Source organism: Myripristis murdjan, chromosome 15 (genome assembly GCF_902150065.1).
Source record: "Myripristis murdjan chromosome 15, fMyrMur1.1, whole genome shotgun sequence".
Lineage (NCBI taxonomy): Eukaryota > Metazoa > Chordata > Actinopteri > Holocentriformes > Holocentridae > Myripristis > Myripristis murdjan.
The window spans coordinates 10,528,664-10,545,684 of NC_043994.1; the positions used below are offsets into that span (position 1 = coordinate 10,528,664).

Sequence of the window (17,021 nt, forward strand, 5' to 3'; positions counted from 1 at the left end):
TTGTTCCCAGGCCAAAAAGCACAGGGCAAAACAATATTATTGCTCCAGGATTATTCATCATTCGCTCTTTACTAGATGGTTCAGCTCACTTGTTAGATTGGCAGCTTTTGCTTTTATATGTCTGTCCTTTACAGGCTGCTTTAAGTTGTAACTTGTTGACACTGTTTCACACTTTGCTTACCAAAAAAGACTAATGAAAATCACAAATTACTTAAAGCTCCAGGAAAATTATTTTAAAGTTTAATGTTGATTTGTAACACAAGGAGCATTTTTTTTTTTTTAGTTCCTGATGATGATGTAAAGCTTATTGGGCTTAGTGACCTTCCCTGTAACTGTGAAGGCACAGAGATTTGGGGTATTTTGGCAAGTTGCTGGCTGGCTGTTGGCTGACAGACTACACGGCAACTCATTAACTATACTGACTGTTGACCAATCACAGCGTTCGTTAAAGCCTGGTTGTAGGTGACATCACACCAGGAGGCCTTTCTAAATCTGTTTCATTCTGCTGACAACGAGAAGGTTTTTCAAAAGGCTTTGGTCAAACTTCCACAATAATGACATGTAATAATTTGGATAACTTTACATGAGCAGGTCTTTTATTAAATTATACCATCTTTTTGTAAAATTATACCACAAAAATGTATTGACTGATTATAAGGTTTCATGAATTGATGTTTTATTGTGATTTGGTGATTATTACTCATCACTTTTACTGTGTTTTTATGGTGAGTTTTCATTATATGTCTCAACTGAAACACCAAGTTTGACCTTTTTGTGTCTTTGATATGTGAGAGTTAATGTATGTATGTATGTATGTGTGTGTATGTGTGTGTGTGTGTGTGTGTGTGAACACACCTTGAGGCCTTCAGTAGGTGAGCAGCTGAGCAGGACCAGGTTATTCCTGTGTGTGTGTGTGGGAGCCCAGGGCCACAGCTCATCACTGGGGTCCTCCAGGTTCCACCAGCACAGCGCCATATCCTGGAGACGGTTGAGAGCCACGCGCCTGACCAGCCTGCGCCCCGTCCCACACACCTCCGCACACACCGCCTGCATAGGGACACACACACAAATAGTATTAATGAACCTAAAGGAAAACTTCCAAATGGGCAATATTGATGCTGAGGCACACACGCTCATAAATAAGCACACTTGAAACTTGCAAAGAGACTAAAATGCTCACTCACACACACACAAACACACATCACGGAGTTGAAAGACATCTTAGAAAGGAAGAGTGTGAATTTATCAGAGAAGCGGCTCCATAATCTCAGTGATTTGCCCATTTGGCGCTTCACACACCTGAGGGCTGTGAAACTTCCATATCTATAGCCCCAAATATGACTCTCCTGTCCTTCCCCCATCTTGTTTTTGTTGATGTCTAAGGTTTTTTTTTATCTTCCATTATTAATGTCTCTATGTCTACGTGTGTGTGTGTGTGTGTGTGTGTGTTGTTCTGTCGGGCTTGTTGTTTTAGTGATGTGCATATTTTTGGGAAGGGCCGCCACGCTCTACAGGCCACAACACGGAGACGCACAGTAATGAGCTCTCGTGGCGCTTTGGGGGGGCGGGGACGATGGAGGGGGCTGGGGGGCTGGCAAGGGATTGGGGGGGATGCATCACATACGGACACACACACATGTACACATGCAAACACACATGGATGCACGCTCACACACACACACACGAGCGTATGTAGGGAGACCCTGATATATGCAAAAGTGTACATACGCAGACATACAAAAGTCTACAAACAAAGACTTACATAAGCACCTACAGGCACACACACACTGTACACACACACACACACACAAACACACACACACAGTCCATTAAACAAACAGGGCTCTATCCAGAAGCACTTTTAAAGCAGGTGAAATTGCAGGTCTAGAACTGTGACCCTGCCTTTCATGTACACCACAGCTCATTCCCTCTTAACACACACACACACACACACACACACACACATACACGCGCACACACACACACACACGCACACACACACACACGCACACCCTGCCATATTCATAGAGGCCTTTCATACACTCTCAATCTCTAGTCACACACTGTCACACAATGAATTCTCTACTGGAGTCGATGACTAACTCACACACACACACACACACACACACACGCACAATCACACACACACGCCTTGTGACCTCTGTCACAGTGCAGGAGAGTGTCTGGGACCTGACAGATAGAAAGAGGACAGAGGTGAAGGAGGAAAAATAGAGAGGAATAAAGGGCTGTAATGAAGAAAAGGGAGATTGTTTGGGTTTGGATGGAGGGGGCGTCAGAGGCAAGAGGGAAGTGAGAGCAGTTACAACTGCCTTTATAAATAGATTGCAGCATCAGGGGAAGGATAAACAAGGCATGACTGAATGAATGAATGAATGAATGAATGAATGAATGATCACAACAAAAAAAATGAGATAAAAAGCAAAAAAAAATTGAATCTTCCTAGGGAAAATACTCAAACAACAACTGTAAAATGAGAGTCCTTATGAATAGGCATGTGGTCAAAATACAAATAAAAAAACAGAGAGAAAGGAAACCATAATCCCTCATTAGAAATGAATAGGAGTCGCTGTTCCACAAACCCGTAAAATCACTACCCCTGATTTAAAGGCCAGGAAACATGCAAAAGTGAGGAAATCGACAAGCTGCACTGTATGAATAGAGCAGATTCAAGGTTCAATGTTCCATGTCTGCCTCTCTTGTCCCTTAGGGGAGGGAAATTTGTTTTGGACACAGAACACAGACGCGAATGAAAATGGTGGAAATGCATCCGATGACAGAGGGAACAAAGGGGTGGCCAAATAAGCCGAACGGGAGATCACTGACAGATTAGAAATAGGGAAGAAGAAGAGGAAAAAAAAAAATCAGAAAATCAGAAAATCACTGGGTTAATAACACACTATCACTAAAGCCCCCCCTGCACCCCTGCTCCCCCACTCCCATCCCTCCATCCCTCCATCCCTAGGCATCTCTCCCCTCTTCTAGTTTTTTTTTTTTCTGCTGGCGTTTGCTGGTCAGCAATAATCAAAAACCACTTTCTGTGGGTCGGATTAGTTTAGCCCCCCCCTCCTCCTCCTCTCTCTCCAGTTTAGCCCAGTGGACCAGGGCGATATGTGTGTGTAAGTGTATGTGTGTGTGTATGTGTGTGTGCATGTATGTTGCAGGTTATGGGTGTGTATGTGTGTGTATGTGTATGTGTGTTGGTAGGAGTGGGGGGCTATAACACAAGGGATGGTGACTGAATGAGTGTGTATGTGTTGAGGCAGAAGGGGGGGGGGCTTCTTATCAGGACCTTGCTTCTGGAGCCAGACGCACGGCAGGAACGATTGCTTTCTCTCTCTCTCTCTCTCTCTCACACACACACACACACACACACACACACACACACACACACACACACACACACACACACACACACGCTTACACCTTAATAAAAAGGCCTGGCAGTAATGTGATAATGCCGGGGTTAGCAGTTATCCAGCTAGTGAAGGAGCACATAGTGTAGTTTTGTTTTTGCAGAGGGCGGGAGGGGAGTGAACACAATCAGACCCTGTCACTAAAACCTTAGAAACACCTCCAAACACTTCTGAATACACACTTGTCATATTTTTTTTTTTTCAACAGACAAGCAGGGAAGACAGGAGAGAAGTAAGGGGGCGGCCTGTGACAGTGGCAGTGGTTCAGATTCAAACCTACCGGCCACGGCTGCCATACTGACCTTTCGTGGCTCTAAAGCCTCACGCAGGTCACACAGACACATTTTGTAGATGTGCCTCGATTTTGAGGTGCCTGCACCTACAGAACCACTGGAAGCCTCCTTTTGTTATTGCTAGGCACCGCAAAGTCAGTAAGTGTCAATCACTTAGTCACTTACCTAATGGCATTAGCTAATATCATTATATAAAAGAACTTAAAAAAAATCTTGCTATCCATTCACTAATTGGTCTAGTATGAGTGCTTTTTATTTTATTATGATATTCTTTGTTGGTGGAAACTGGACAGCAGAAGTCATAGAACTATGTTAAACTGCATCAATCCTATTTTAAACCATGAGTTTAAACGGTTATTGGTATCATGACTCTAAAGCAATTATAGCACACATTTTCTATCATGCTTGTAGTTGCTTTTTATCTATCTTATCTCTTTGTAATCTGCTGACCGCTAGATCATGTGACTGAACTGTGTTTTGTTGATTTTATGATTTTTTTTATTTTTATTTTTTTTTATTCCCATTGTCCCTCAACCTTGTTGTTAATGCAACTACCTCGATAGGACAATGAAAAAAGATGGTTTTAGATGGTTGGTATACAGTATAGCTTTCTTTTTTCCTTTTAATCCCTCTCTCTGACTTTTTTGGTGACTCTTCATGGTGCTGATACCCAGTCCATCTCTGCGTGCTACGGTACCTTGATTTCAGAGGGCGAGAGTTTCTCTGGGGAGTCCTGGTTCTTCTTGTTGAGGTAGACCACGCCCACTTGGTTCTGCTCCAGGAAGGACAGCAGGATCAGCCTATCGCTCAGCACCACTGGGGATGACATCATCACACACCACTGAGTGCTGTGACTGAAAACCACATGTGCACTTAAAGAGTGATATGTAGGCCTGTACAAATACTTAAACACGCACACAAATAACTACACAGTACCGTGGCCTTCACTCATGTTCCAAGCAGTTTTATGTGATTTATGCTGTCTCAAATGAATAAGGATGAATGGGAAGGAAAAATGTTGCAATTTCCTCACAGCTGCAATATAAGCTTTCACATCTGTTGGAGGCAGAATAGTTTTGGTCTTGATGAAGAAATTACACAGTAAACAGAGATGGAAATGTATTTCTCCAGTGACATAAGTCTGTCATGGTCAGTCTGACGAATGGATGCACAACAGGTAAAAACTGGATTTGGATGTTCTTGAATATGATTTTGAATTAAAATATACAGTATGTATATACAGTTCAAGTCGCTGATTGTGGTTTTCTGTTTGATTTTCATTTGTTAAAATATCACCAAGTGCATTTGCATATGTCTGCCCTTTTATCAGATTCTTTGCATTTTTGGCAAATGTTCCCTGATGTGGTTCTGTGCTCAGGAAGCCTGTTTGTGACTGAAGATGTTTCAACACAACTAACTTACATTTTGTTTTCTGCCGTATTTCAAATGTCTGCTCAAAAAACAGCTGGATGGAAACGAACTTTGTGACATGTGAGTTTATGAGGCTGTGCTGTCCCACTGTTGCACTTAAATAAAAGTGATTCTGATGTTTTCTACTCTTACATTTGACCTACGTCGTCGTGTAACTATAGTACCATTTGTCACCATGACTAGTTCTTAACATGTTTGGAGCAGGAGGAAAGAAGTTCAGTCTTGCAATTTCCTCTCCTCTCCTTTCCTTTTCTTCTTCCTTCCCTGCTCTTACCCTCCTCTCCTCTTCCCTTCCCATGCCCTCCTTCTCCTGCTCTATCTACTGCTTTCCTTCCCCTCTCGCCTATTCTTTATATCTCTTTCCTTTCCTCCCCTCCTCTCCGTGTACTGTAGGCTCCAAGGCCTTTTTGCAGCAGAAGAACATACTTGATCCTGTTCAACTCTTCAGGAGCCCATGGAAACACTGATTAGCAATTAAGCCCCCCTCTCCTTCAAATTAATCTGTTTATGAAACCAATTAAATGGAATGGGGGTGAAGGAGGGGGGAATTACACGTGTCTCTCAGATATCCCGCTTCGAGTCGAACAAGTAAGACTGCACCCCCAGATTTAGAAATCTAACCGGCAATTAACCGTGGCATGTGTGTATTTATAAATGTGCGGGTACTGGTATGATTACGCTTCAATGGATGCTGTTGCGTGAAAATTTGAAATTAATATGCAAATATTCATGAGGGAAGTGAAACATCGCTTGAAAATGCAGAAAAACTAGCGGTGTAAATCAGGTCAATTGACTAAATGCAATTCCTCTGTCTCCATGTTGAAGTTGGATTATAAGGCATTTGTAATAAAAACTGGTTCAGGGCTTAAATCGTTACAAAATACAGCCATTAATGGTGCCTTGGCTTTCCGAAACAACGTTTAATGCAATAGTAAGCGTCTTTGTAATAGATAACAGACAAATCAAGTTAAATGCAGTTTAGTATTGATCTCTATGGGTGTCTATAAACGGGATTAGACTTAATTCCATTCATTCCCAAATGAAGGAGGGGATATGAAACCAGGCTCTGGCCCAATCTGGGACCAGGTGGCTGATTTGAGATTATAGGACAGACCCCTCATGACCCAACACTATACATACACATACACCCACACCCACACACACACAAAAGCTTGTACATATGTGCACATGCACGCTGATAGACACACACACACACACACATTCATACAAACAAGCATAAAACAAACCAAGTCCACAACCATGCCTTCATGCATGCATGCACACACACACACACACACAGAGAGAGACAGACACAGACACACACACTCATACAGCCCCCTAAATCCATTTAATGCCATCTCCTCAGCAGCATGTTGACATAAGAGGCCAATGGGCTTAACCAAAGCACATTTAAAACATGGGTAAATGAAACCAGCTATGAAAAATCACTTAAGGATGCTTAATCGTGGAGCATATGTGCCGCTTGGCCTTGCCATCGGCCAAAGGCAGCTGGTAATACTGCGATGGTGTAAAATATGTGTAATCTTTTGCTTCATATGATGCAATCAGAGCTTATGGTGGAAACAGGACGGCAAGCGAGCACTGAAGACAGAAAGTTTCAGAGAGGACAGTAAGCCTGCCTGCTTTGTCGAATTGTGAAACAAAAACGGGAATGGCTGTCGTCGCTTTTTGTCTGAGCGAGGCAAATACTCTACATAAACCTATTGTACCAACCATCACAGTCAATCCAATGCATGCAAATCAGGAAGTGGCTTTTCTTCAACATTCAAATACTGGGAGCCTTTTTCCTTCAGTGGCTTGTCACATCCTATTCTGAAACTGAAAATGAAAGCTCTGTTGTTATGAAAAAAATGAATTACAGTTTCAGTTTACATTTGATTTGTTTCAATTGGTGGTGTTCTGACCTTGCAGTGTACTAGCATGCACATACTAACATGAACCTGGATTTCACACAACCACACACACACACACAGACATGCACACATACACTCAAACACCAGTCACAACATAATTTTAATTGTAATTGTAAACTCTCAGTAATTGTATGTTGTAAATGTCTTAGGCAGCGTTATCTGGTCTGGCTCTTTATTCTAATTGTCTCAGACTAATTTAACAAGTGACAGATGTGAGAGCAGCCTCTAAACTACACCCTTCCACCCACCGGCCCATGTACACACACACACACACACACACACATACACACACACACACACACACACACACTTACAATCCCCGGAACCCACCCTCTCACAACCATTACTCAAATAATTAGTGCCTCTGAGGCTTTGAATGGAGCGCAGCGGGAGGTGAGTGGGTGCGTGTGTACCTAGGTGTGTGTGTTTGTACCTTAGTGTGTGCCATTGTGTATGTGTGTTTGTCTGTTCCTGTCTCTGTGCATGTATGTCTGTAAATGCAATTGGACCTGTGTGTTGGTAAGTGTTTAAATGTGTGTGAGTGTGCCGTGATTAAACGTATATATGTTTGTGTGTGTGAACAAGTGTACATGTGCACATCCGTGTGAGTGTGTGGGTGTGTGTGTGTGTGTAGTAAGGGGGCTTTATCAGGTGTCTGGAGACCCCGGGCGGAAGCAGGGAGGGCGATGTTATGAACAAATAATTGATACAGAAAGAAAGAAATAATTAGCAGATCTGGGCCGGTGTCCATGGCCCTTATTCTCTCTTGCCAGGTCTGCAGAGCGAGGGAGTGCAGTGCAAGGGGGCGGTGCTCCCCGGAGGGAAGCACGATGGAGGGAAAAACACTGATGGATGCTCTTAGGGGAGGCCCCTGGACACACACAGCACAAAAGGATTTGCCCGCAATTAGGTAGCAGAGTCGCCTCGCTCACCTGTGGCACCTGTTATGTGTGTGAGAGACGGCGTGCACGAGAGAGGGAGTTAGAGTGTGTGTTTGTGTGACAACACGGCGTGTATAAGAGCAGTGAGCGGTCCAAGTGTGTGTATGGGTGTGTGTTTGAGTGGTCAGCAGGTGCGAGGATATAGAAAGTGAGCTATAGGCAAATCTGTAGCTCTGAAACACTACGCAGGGATCTTAGAATGTGTCTATATGCATTTGTGTGTGTGTGTGTGTGTGTGTGTGTGTGTGTGTGTGTGCGCCAGCAGTATTAGGTAGCTTGGCGTATAATGGAAACGATCCTCTAATATTTCACTCTAACATAAATTGTAATTGAAATCAGGGGAAGCGTCAACATGAGAGGGTGTTCTTTATCAAGATCATTTTTACTGAGATTATATAGGCATGCATGGTGGTTATGCGACTGCGACTAGTCACAGTGACTAGTCACATGTCCTCAAGGGTCTTAAGGCTTTAACATACAGGTTGCCATCACAAGTGTGTTATCTGCAAAATTCTATGCAAAGTAGTACACACAAAGTACAAGTATAAAAAAAAAAAAAACACTCCCTCCCTATTTACCTGAAGGTATGCAGGGCAGAGATCATTCATAGGAAATATTTAGAGTGTGTATGTGTGTGTGTGTGTGTGTGTGTGTGTGCTGTAACCATTACCATCAGTGACTGTGTTAGCTGGTAGTCGGCTCACTAGTGTGCGGTCTACACATACTCTGTCCAGCTGGGGTCCATTTAGGGTCAGGGTCACCAGGACTCCACTGCTTAGCATCAACTGCAAGTATCACACACAAAACACACACACACACACACACACACACACACACACACGTAATTATATTTGTGATGTTTGTATTATAACTTATTTCCATTAATTCCCACAACCCTAACCGTAACAGTGAATAAAACAACCTCAACCTGTGACCGCTGCTAAACTAGGAGGAATGCTTATGTTAGACAAATGGGCCAAATAAGTTGAGTAAGTCCACCCTGGAATTACAGAAAACATCGATACATACTTGGACTGCACTGTGCATTCATTTACCCCTATTCTTAATCCCAATCCACAATAAATTGAACAATATTTTGATGGTGAATTCTGTTATCACCTTTAAACACTGCAGCAATGCATATATCCATTATGGAGTTTTCTTTAGGAAATTTTCATGCTAGAGATAGAGAGAGAGGGTCAGAACGCTGTGGTATAGTGATGAATTTGGGTGTGATTTTTTTTTTTTTTTTTTTTACTTTTAATGTACATTAAAAACCATCCTTTCATTTTGGAAACCTTTTAGGGTCTCTGTAAGCAAAATAATTCCATATTTTGCTTGCATTGTGGTCAACCAGTTCAGGTGGACTTGGCTTTCACTTGGACAAGTGAAATGAGGTATCAATTAAGCATCCCATCCCAGCCCTGTTAGATAAAAGTGGCCTGTTCAGCAGTCCAGGGTTCACTGGATTGTTAAAGTCCAGTGAAGCTCTGCATCTACGGCTCGGTCTGGGCGGACCGGGGGAGGCTCGTTCAGCTTTTACAGTTTCTGACCGGTGTGGGTCACTACCTGAAGCTAGAAAGGAATGTGTGTGTTTGTGTGTGTGTGTGTGTATGTGTGTGTGTGTGTTTATGCGTGTGCATGTGTACAGTGGGTGATGGGCTGAGGAGGGTGTGTACCTGGCAGCAGTGCTTGTTCCTCCATCTGGTGCGAATGCATTTGTTGGTCTGCAACAGTTCCTGAGAGAGAGAGAGAGAGAGAGAGAGAGAGAGAGAGAGAGAGAGAGAGAGAGAGAGAAAGAGAGAGAGAGAAAGAGAGAAAGAAAGAAAGAAAGAAAGAAAGAAAGAAAAAGAGAGAGAGAGAGGGAGATACCATGAGAGGAGGAGTGGAAGGGAGCTGAAAGAGGATGCAGGTAAGGCTTGTATGCATGCATGTCAGTGCATGTGCATGTACGTGTGTGCGTGTGTGTGTGTGTGTGTGTGTGTGTGTGTGTGTGTGTGTGTGTAAGAGAGAGAGAGAGAGCAGGGTCAGTCATTCCTGCCACATTCCAAACACAGCTGGGGTGATTGAAGGGGAGGAGAGAGGGGAGGGTGTGGAGGTAAGCGTGTGTGTGTGTGTGTGTGTGTGTGTGTGTGTGTGTGTGTGTGTGTGCGTGTGTGCGTGTGTGTGGGTGGGTGTGTGATGGGGGGGTGTTCTGGTTTCAGACAATGGTTAGGGGTGAGAGAGAGGGAGGTGGGTGTGTGTGGGGAGGGGTCGGGGGTGGAAGCAGCCACAGTCAGGTCCTAGCAAACAAAGCTAGGTCTGTACTGCCACAAGTAGAGGGGGGCAGAGGTGGAGGGTGGAGGAAAAGGGGGATGGATGGATGAGGAGAGAGGAAGGGAAGGGGGAGGAAAGGGGAAGGAGGGAGTGTGTGTTGGGGGGGGCAGCCTGCAGCCCCCTGATCCCCTCAAATATCCCCCTCGATGACAGAGCACGGCCGAAAGAGAGGTGATGAGAGAGGAGAAGGAGAAAGGAGAGCGACGGAGAACGACGGGGACAGAGAGAGAGAGAGAGAGAGAGAGAAAAGAGAGAGAGAGAATGCCCCTATTTGTTAATCAATCGGGCGTTTCGGAAAGGGAAAACTCTGAAAATCCCCAGGGGGAGGAAGAAAAGGAAGGGAGGGAGGGAAGGATTGCGTGTGTGTGTGTGTGTGTGTGAGTCGGGCGGTTGAGGAGGGGGTACGGAGAAGGCGGGTACCTCCAACTCCTTTAGCGAATCGCGGAGCTTCTCGGGACGGCGGTTCCTGGGGGTCCACGAATAGCCTCGAGCTACAGAGGGAAAACACAAGAAGTACAGGGTGATCATGTGACTCGAACTTTTAAATCACAGAAAAACACAGGGGATGGGAAAGAGAAAAAAAAAAAAAAAGCCATTCATTGGAATTCGGAAGGACTTGGCACCGGAAACCCAGGCCGACGGTGCAAAAGGGGAGAATTTTATGAGCTGGGCTGAGGTCAAAGCATGAATGGAGGACAAATGGAGGGATATATCATCACTAAGTGGTTAGCAGGAGGGGTGTGGGGGGAGCGTCAGGTGGAATAGAACAGGTGATCCAAAATGCAATGCTCACACCATCTTGCTTCAGCCTTACTTCACATACACACAGCAGGCATTTACACTTGTAGTTGTTATTATGAATACAGTTTTCTACTGTTGGACAAACTACATTGAAGCAAATGGGGGCAAACTGCCTGCCACCAGGGCACCTTGAAGTTACTGAGGGAAGTGTGTGTGTTTTTTTTTTTTTTTTTTTTTTTCTTCTTCCAGCTGGCCCAACGTTCAAAGGTTGCCGGTTTGGTAATTGACAGTTTTTATTGAAGTATGAAAAACACAGTATGATCACTTTGTACCGAGCACTGCACTGCAAAAAATGTCCATCATTTAGAGTCATATTCAGTGTCAAAATCGTGTTTTTCCTAAAATGAGTGAAACAATCTACCATTGGGATGAGATAATCACAGATATTTCCAGTGCTATTTCACTTGTTTCAGGAATTCCTGCCTGCTAAGATTCCCACATTAATATTATAAACAAACGATTTAAACATTTGAATGAATGAACAGTCACTCCCAGTACTGGCTGAGAATTACAGCTATATCAATCACTGTCCTTTATACTATGTTGATGTTCTGAACTAATTTTTTATATCTATAATTCTGAAACAAAAGGTGACTATGTATCCCTGGAAAAGCTAAAATTGTAAGTTTGCCGTTTGCATACTGATGTAGGTGAACTATCACAGTGAAAATGTTCTTGCGAGAGCATAATGCCCCTTCAAAACACGCAAACCACTGCTCAAGGAGAAGGAAATATTTCATTGTGAGCACTTTAGGTGCTCTCAAGTTATCTCCCAAAGGCAAACCTCACAGTTAGCCGCACATATCTCCGCAGATGCCACACCAAGGGCTGTTCATTTTTATTTCCCAGTCCTCCATTTTCCCCTGAGTCTCCTCACTCCATTTCTAGTGCTTAAACACAGAGGGAGAAATGTGACAAAAAAAAAAGAAAGAGAAACAAAAATGGATAATTGATTGCGTGTGTGTGAACTTCAGCGAGAGAGAAGAGAGGAAGGTCTGCTGTTTTCGAGAGGGTGCTATCGCGGTCCTATCTGTTTGTTTTGCAGCCTCTCTCGTCATCTCTACTGAAACGATGCATTAAGAAACAGGGGCCGTCCATTAAGAACGAGTGGGTAGAGGAGGTAAACAGATGCATGCAAATGAAGACGGTAAGGGTGGAGGGGTAAAGAGGGGGAGTCAGGGGAGAGAGGGAAGAGGGAGGGAGGGCAGGGGGACAAGTGTTTGTCTCCTGATAAGGGTGTTTGTATTCCACTACTGGGTGAAAAGGGGAGAGAGAGGGAAGGAAAGAGAGAGAGGGGACAAGACAGAAAGAGAAACAGACTAAAGAGAGCATACCGGTTGACTGACTAAGGCGGTGATTTCTGTAAGATGGTCATCCACTGGTAGGATCTTCACACACACACAAAAACACACACACACCCGCACATGGAGGGTGAATAATCTAACTCACTTATTTTGAACTCCTCTACTGGAAACTTACCCTCAGAAAAATGGAGTTTCTCCTTGTAGTAGTGATGCTCCAGTGGATTGGCTGGGAAAATGGACAAATGGGAGGTGTGATCAGGAACATTATAAAAGTAGGGAAAAGGCAGAAACCGATCACTCACCCATTTTTAAGTTAATGGGGAGATACGTCTTCATAGGACTCAGCTTTATTGTTCATAATTGCACTCCTCGGGTCCCAGGAATACTGCAAGGCCACTATGAGTGGTTTAGTGTAATGTTGGTGATCTTAGACTTCAGTCATATTTGTAAGTCACTCTGTTTAACAGCCTGGGTTAAATCCCTAAAATGTAAATGTAAAGATAAAATTAAAATCCAAAAATCAAGGTATTAAATCCAATTTCAAAGAAGCGCATCGGTGCCCGTTATCTGTTCCTCCCTTACTAATGCCATCTCTTTGCACTAATTCAAAACAAACATACTTTCAACACACATCATTTATGATCCACCCATATGACTGTGTCTAGTTTATGTCATGACACACATACAAAGGGAAGGCAAAAGGGGCATACAGTGGTAAATACTTGAGCTCTTCATTTAAAACAAATTATGTTTCAATGTTTGGTGCTACGTGCACAACACTGTTATGTTTCTGCACTACACTTCCCAGAGATCACCTGTCAATCAAACAGTGTCAGCAGTGTTACGTCTTTTTCTCTAGATTATCTGCCGAAGAAGTTTGAGTTTCTGTAGGTGGCGCTCCATGCTGACTCTCACTGCTCATGCGAGCTTCTCAGTTCTTCTAGTTATTCCGAACAAACTGCTGTTGCTGCTGCTGGAAACTTAAAAACGTTAATGCGAGAAGACTGTTTTCCAAAAAGATCTACCAGACACGTTCGTGGACTGGATATAGGTTCGTTTACACTGTGGTATATCAGTTGGAGGAAAAAAAAGACATTTATTTATTTGAAAATGTCAGCGATTACTTTAAAAGCGCTGGTGCTATGTGTATGCAAACATGTCGCCAAGGACAATTGCTTCTGGTTTATTTGCATTACGGTGTGGAGTATCACAGACAGAACACGCACTGATCCCTAACAGCCCCATAACTCCAAGAGGCTGCATCATGACATAGTGTACCCGCCAAGCAGACCTCTCTAACCAGCCGCCCCAAGCAGGAAAGTAGTCTGTCTGGTGGCAGGCCTCTCTGGCAGGCAGGACCACCTCCAGGATTAGTAGTATTAATCAGATAAGGGAGTGAGGGGGCCAGACAGGCCCAGACATGGGCACCTGCTCCGGGGCAGGGTGGGGAGGGCTGGGGGGTTTTGGCTGCAGGGACCCCCACAGCCACACCAACAAGCCTGGGACTCCCTCTGCTGGGGAGATCTGGAACTGACATTTAACCTTTCAGAGCACTGTGGGGATGGACAGAGGTGTCAAACTCACGCATATATACTCACACACAAAATTGCAGGTACCCATGCATGTGCTTGATTGATTGTTGCCTTGAACTGGATAGCAAAGCACAACAATAAAATTTATTTTGTTCCAAATTATCATGAAACTGTACACTATATACATTTAACTGCAACCTTCATTTGAACTTATTTCACGATATTGCGATTTTTTCAAAATCATGGACTGTGTATCATGCACTGCTCATTCCCTTATGTGTTGTCCAGCTGTCTCATTTTTGTTTTCTTCCCAGTGTTACATGATGTAGCGGCAACACAAAATGAATTCATAAAAAAGCTTCAAAGAAATGTACTTCATGTTCAAATTCCAACCGTCATTGTTAGCCACAGCAACTTCCAATAAATGTAAAATTGCATTTAATTTTGAGATCATCAACTATGTACGGATACACACACACACAGACACATACACTCACACACAGAGTAGGAAACATTGGCTTCCATTTAAATAGCATCATGCATGGGCCTTTAAGTATGTAGAGCCAAAACATGGAGGAAATATTAGAAAAATCCTTGTGTTTTGAATTTCCTCACATTCTGGCTGAGGACACACAAACTTTTTCTTGATTCGTTGAGAGTCAGTGCCACAGTGCCCAGACTAAACCTGTAGCAAATAAAGCAATCTACTAATCTAATGTAATCTACTGTATAGCCAATCAAATTGTGACCCGAGCATATCGTTACACCCCTGTGAGAAACTGTGGTGATACATTTGGACAGTGATTCCGCTCTCCTGCTCCTGCTCCGTCTCTCGCCTCCTCCTCCTCCTCCTCCTCCTCCTCCTCCTCATCCTCCCGCCACTCTGATATCAAGCCACACTTTAGTAATCCTCCAAATGAAAGGATTTGGAGCGAGAGCATCGTCTCTCCACTGAAGATTGGAATGAAAGAGAAGGCAGCTTCTCAGATGAGAGAGGAGGGAGAGAACCCCACGATGAGAGACAGAGACGGAGAGAGCGAGGGAGAACAAAACATACATGGTGAGAAAAGAAAAGGAATGAAAGAGAGATGAAGACATACAGTATAGAGAGAGATATGCACACTAACAAAGAGACAAGCATGCAAAGAGACAGAGAGAAAGATGGAAAAAGTGGTAGAGGGAAACCTATTCGGGATATATTCATAGGCAGAGGAAGAAGGTAAGGAGAGGGTGTATACACTATGCTTAAGCCAATCACAATACTATATAGTTAAGAAATGGAAATTTTGAGTATGTACAGGTGAGATACAAAAACATGTCATTTAAAAGTATATCTCATCACAAAAACAAATAAAAGAAAGACGGAAACAAAAAATAGTACAAAACAATGGAAAGATGAAATAGTCCCCCTCTAGGCCAATCTTGTTTTGACCTAAAATTTTGAAAATGCTGAAGTGTAAGGAGGAGATGCATCATCTCACCATGTTTTGTCAAAGTTCAATCAGTATAGAAAGACAAAAATTACAGTCAAAGTAAAAGGGGTCAATGGATCATCAAAAAACAGAAAAATCCTGTTCCTAGACTGCTGGGACCATGGGACAGCGCGTTGAGTGCTTCCTGATTTGAACACAATGTAAGGGAAACCTCCTGGCCTGAGGCAGAATGAGGCAGGACTACATGGGGCCTCTTGCTATGTGATCTGGGAGAAAGTCAACAGTTTAGTTTTCCTATCACCGTGCGGCAGGACCCCGGGTCAACAGGAACACAGGGAGTGTAACCGATAGAAACGTGGTTCACTAATAACCTGTGTGTGTGTGTGTGTGGAAGGTTTTAGGGAGTAAATCCAACGGACTAATAACCACTGTGTGTATGTGTGGTTACCAGATAGAAATATACAGCACTAATAACCTCTGTGTACTTGTGTGTGTGTGTGTGTGTGAGCCAACGAGTGTGTATTTGTCGCTTGCATGAGCGCAGGAGGCAGCTGAAGGCCCTTCTTCATATATAAGGAAATCACATACATTCAAAAAGAAGACAAATGCAACTTATCTTAAACACAAACACACATCCAATATAAACACTATTTACCTGGCTCTCCTTTATCATAGTACTGATAGGTGCCAATATCCGTATCTGTGGGGCGAGAGAGAGAGAGAGAGTGAGAGAGAAAGAGATGAACATCTAGCTGTCAGGGAAAAGCAGAAGACAGATCAGCAATTTTGCACCGTGGGATAAACAATCGCTATCAGCCGGTGGCCTGTCCCGTCTGCCTGCACCGCGGTTAAGATAAGACCCTGGAAAGGGGTGGGGTGGGGGGGGGTCTGGGCCAAATCGGAGGGGGCAGAGGGGTATTAATAAAGACAGGAGTGTGCCTTCACCCATTCCACCCGAGGGACAGGCCCTGCCTTGTACACACACACACACACACGCACACATTTGCAATCTATATACACACTCATGCACATGGACACCATACACATGGATGCACACCCACGCTATACGTAGTGACACATGCATACATACAAGTGCACATAAAAATATACAGACAGATGAAAGGATACAGAGAACAACTAAGACAATGACAGCAAACACACAGTCACCTCCACATGCCCACACTCGTACATGCATATATGAACACTGGTACACACACACACACACACACACACACACACACACACACTCAAAATGCTGAGCTGAGCCTTTTTTCTTTTTTTATTCCTGCAGGCCTAAACCAAATGCAGCCAGGGTCTGATTCTCACAACACATCGTTTCTTTATCACTTCACTGCTGCTGCTACTGCATATACACACACACATACTCCCAGATACATGCACCCACCAACACACAAGCCCATATGTGGACCCTAAAGTAGTTGTTGATGGGGTATCTAATGAAGACCTAACTAACAATTATGAATGCAGACTAATATGTATGCACACAGTCACAAGTATACAGGCATGTCCTCCCTCTCTCTTTCCTGTGTGGGTAAAAAAGACTCTTCTCCACTGCATGGCACTGGATAAACTCTGCTCGCT

General features: G+C 43.7%; 1 protein-coding gene across 5 annotated transcripts in view; it reads right to left on the bottom strand.

Annotated features, from left to right (window-relative positions):
* The window catches only part of wdpcp (WD repeat containing planar cell polarity effector), a 78,878-nt gene that overhangs the window by 35,432 nt on the left and 26,425 nt on the right, over positions 1-17,021 (bottom strand). For all 5 annotated transcript variants that reach the window (XM_030070939.1, XM_030070938.1, XM_030070937.1 and 2 more), the window contains 7 exons: positions 16,075-16,119; positions 12,630-12,680; positions 10,770-10,840; positions 9,713-9,772; positions 8,704-8,818; positions 4,425-4,543; positions 856-1,047 (listed from right to left, as the gene is read on the bottom strand). In XM_030070939.1, coding sequence (XP_029926799.1) covers positions 856-1,047; positions 4,425-4,543; positions 8,704-8,818; positions 9,713-9,772; positions 10,770-10,840; positions 12,630-12,680; positions 16,075-16,119 — 653 coding nt within the window. The remainder of the gene's footprint in view (positions 1-855; positions 1,048-4,424; positions 4,544-8,703; positions 8,819-9,712; positions 9,773-10,769; positions 10,841-12,629; positions 12,681-16,074; positions 16,120-17,021) is intronic.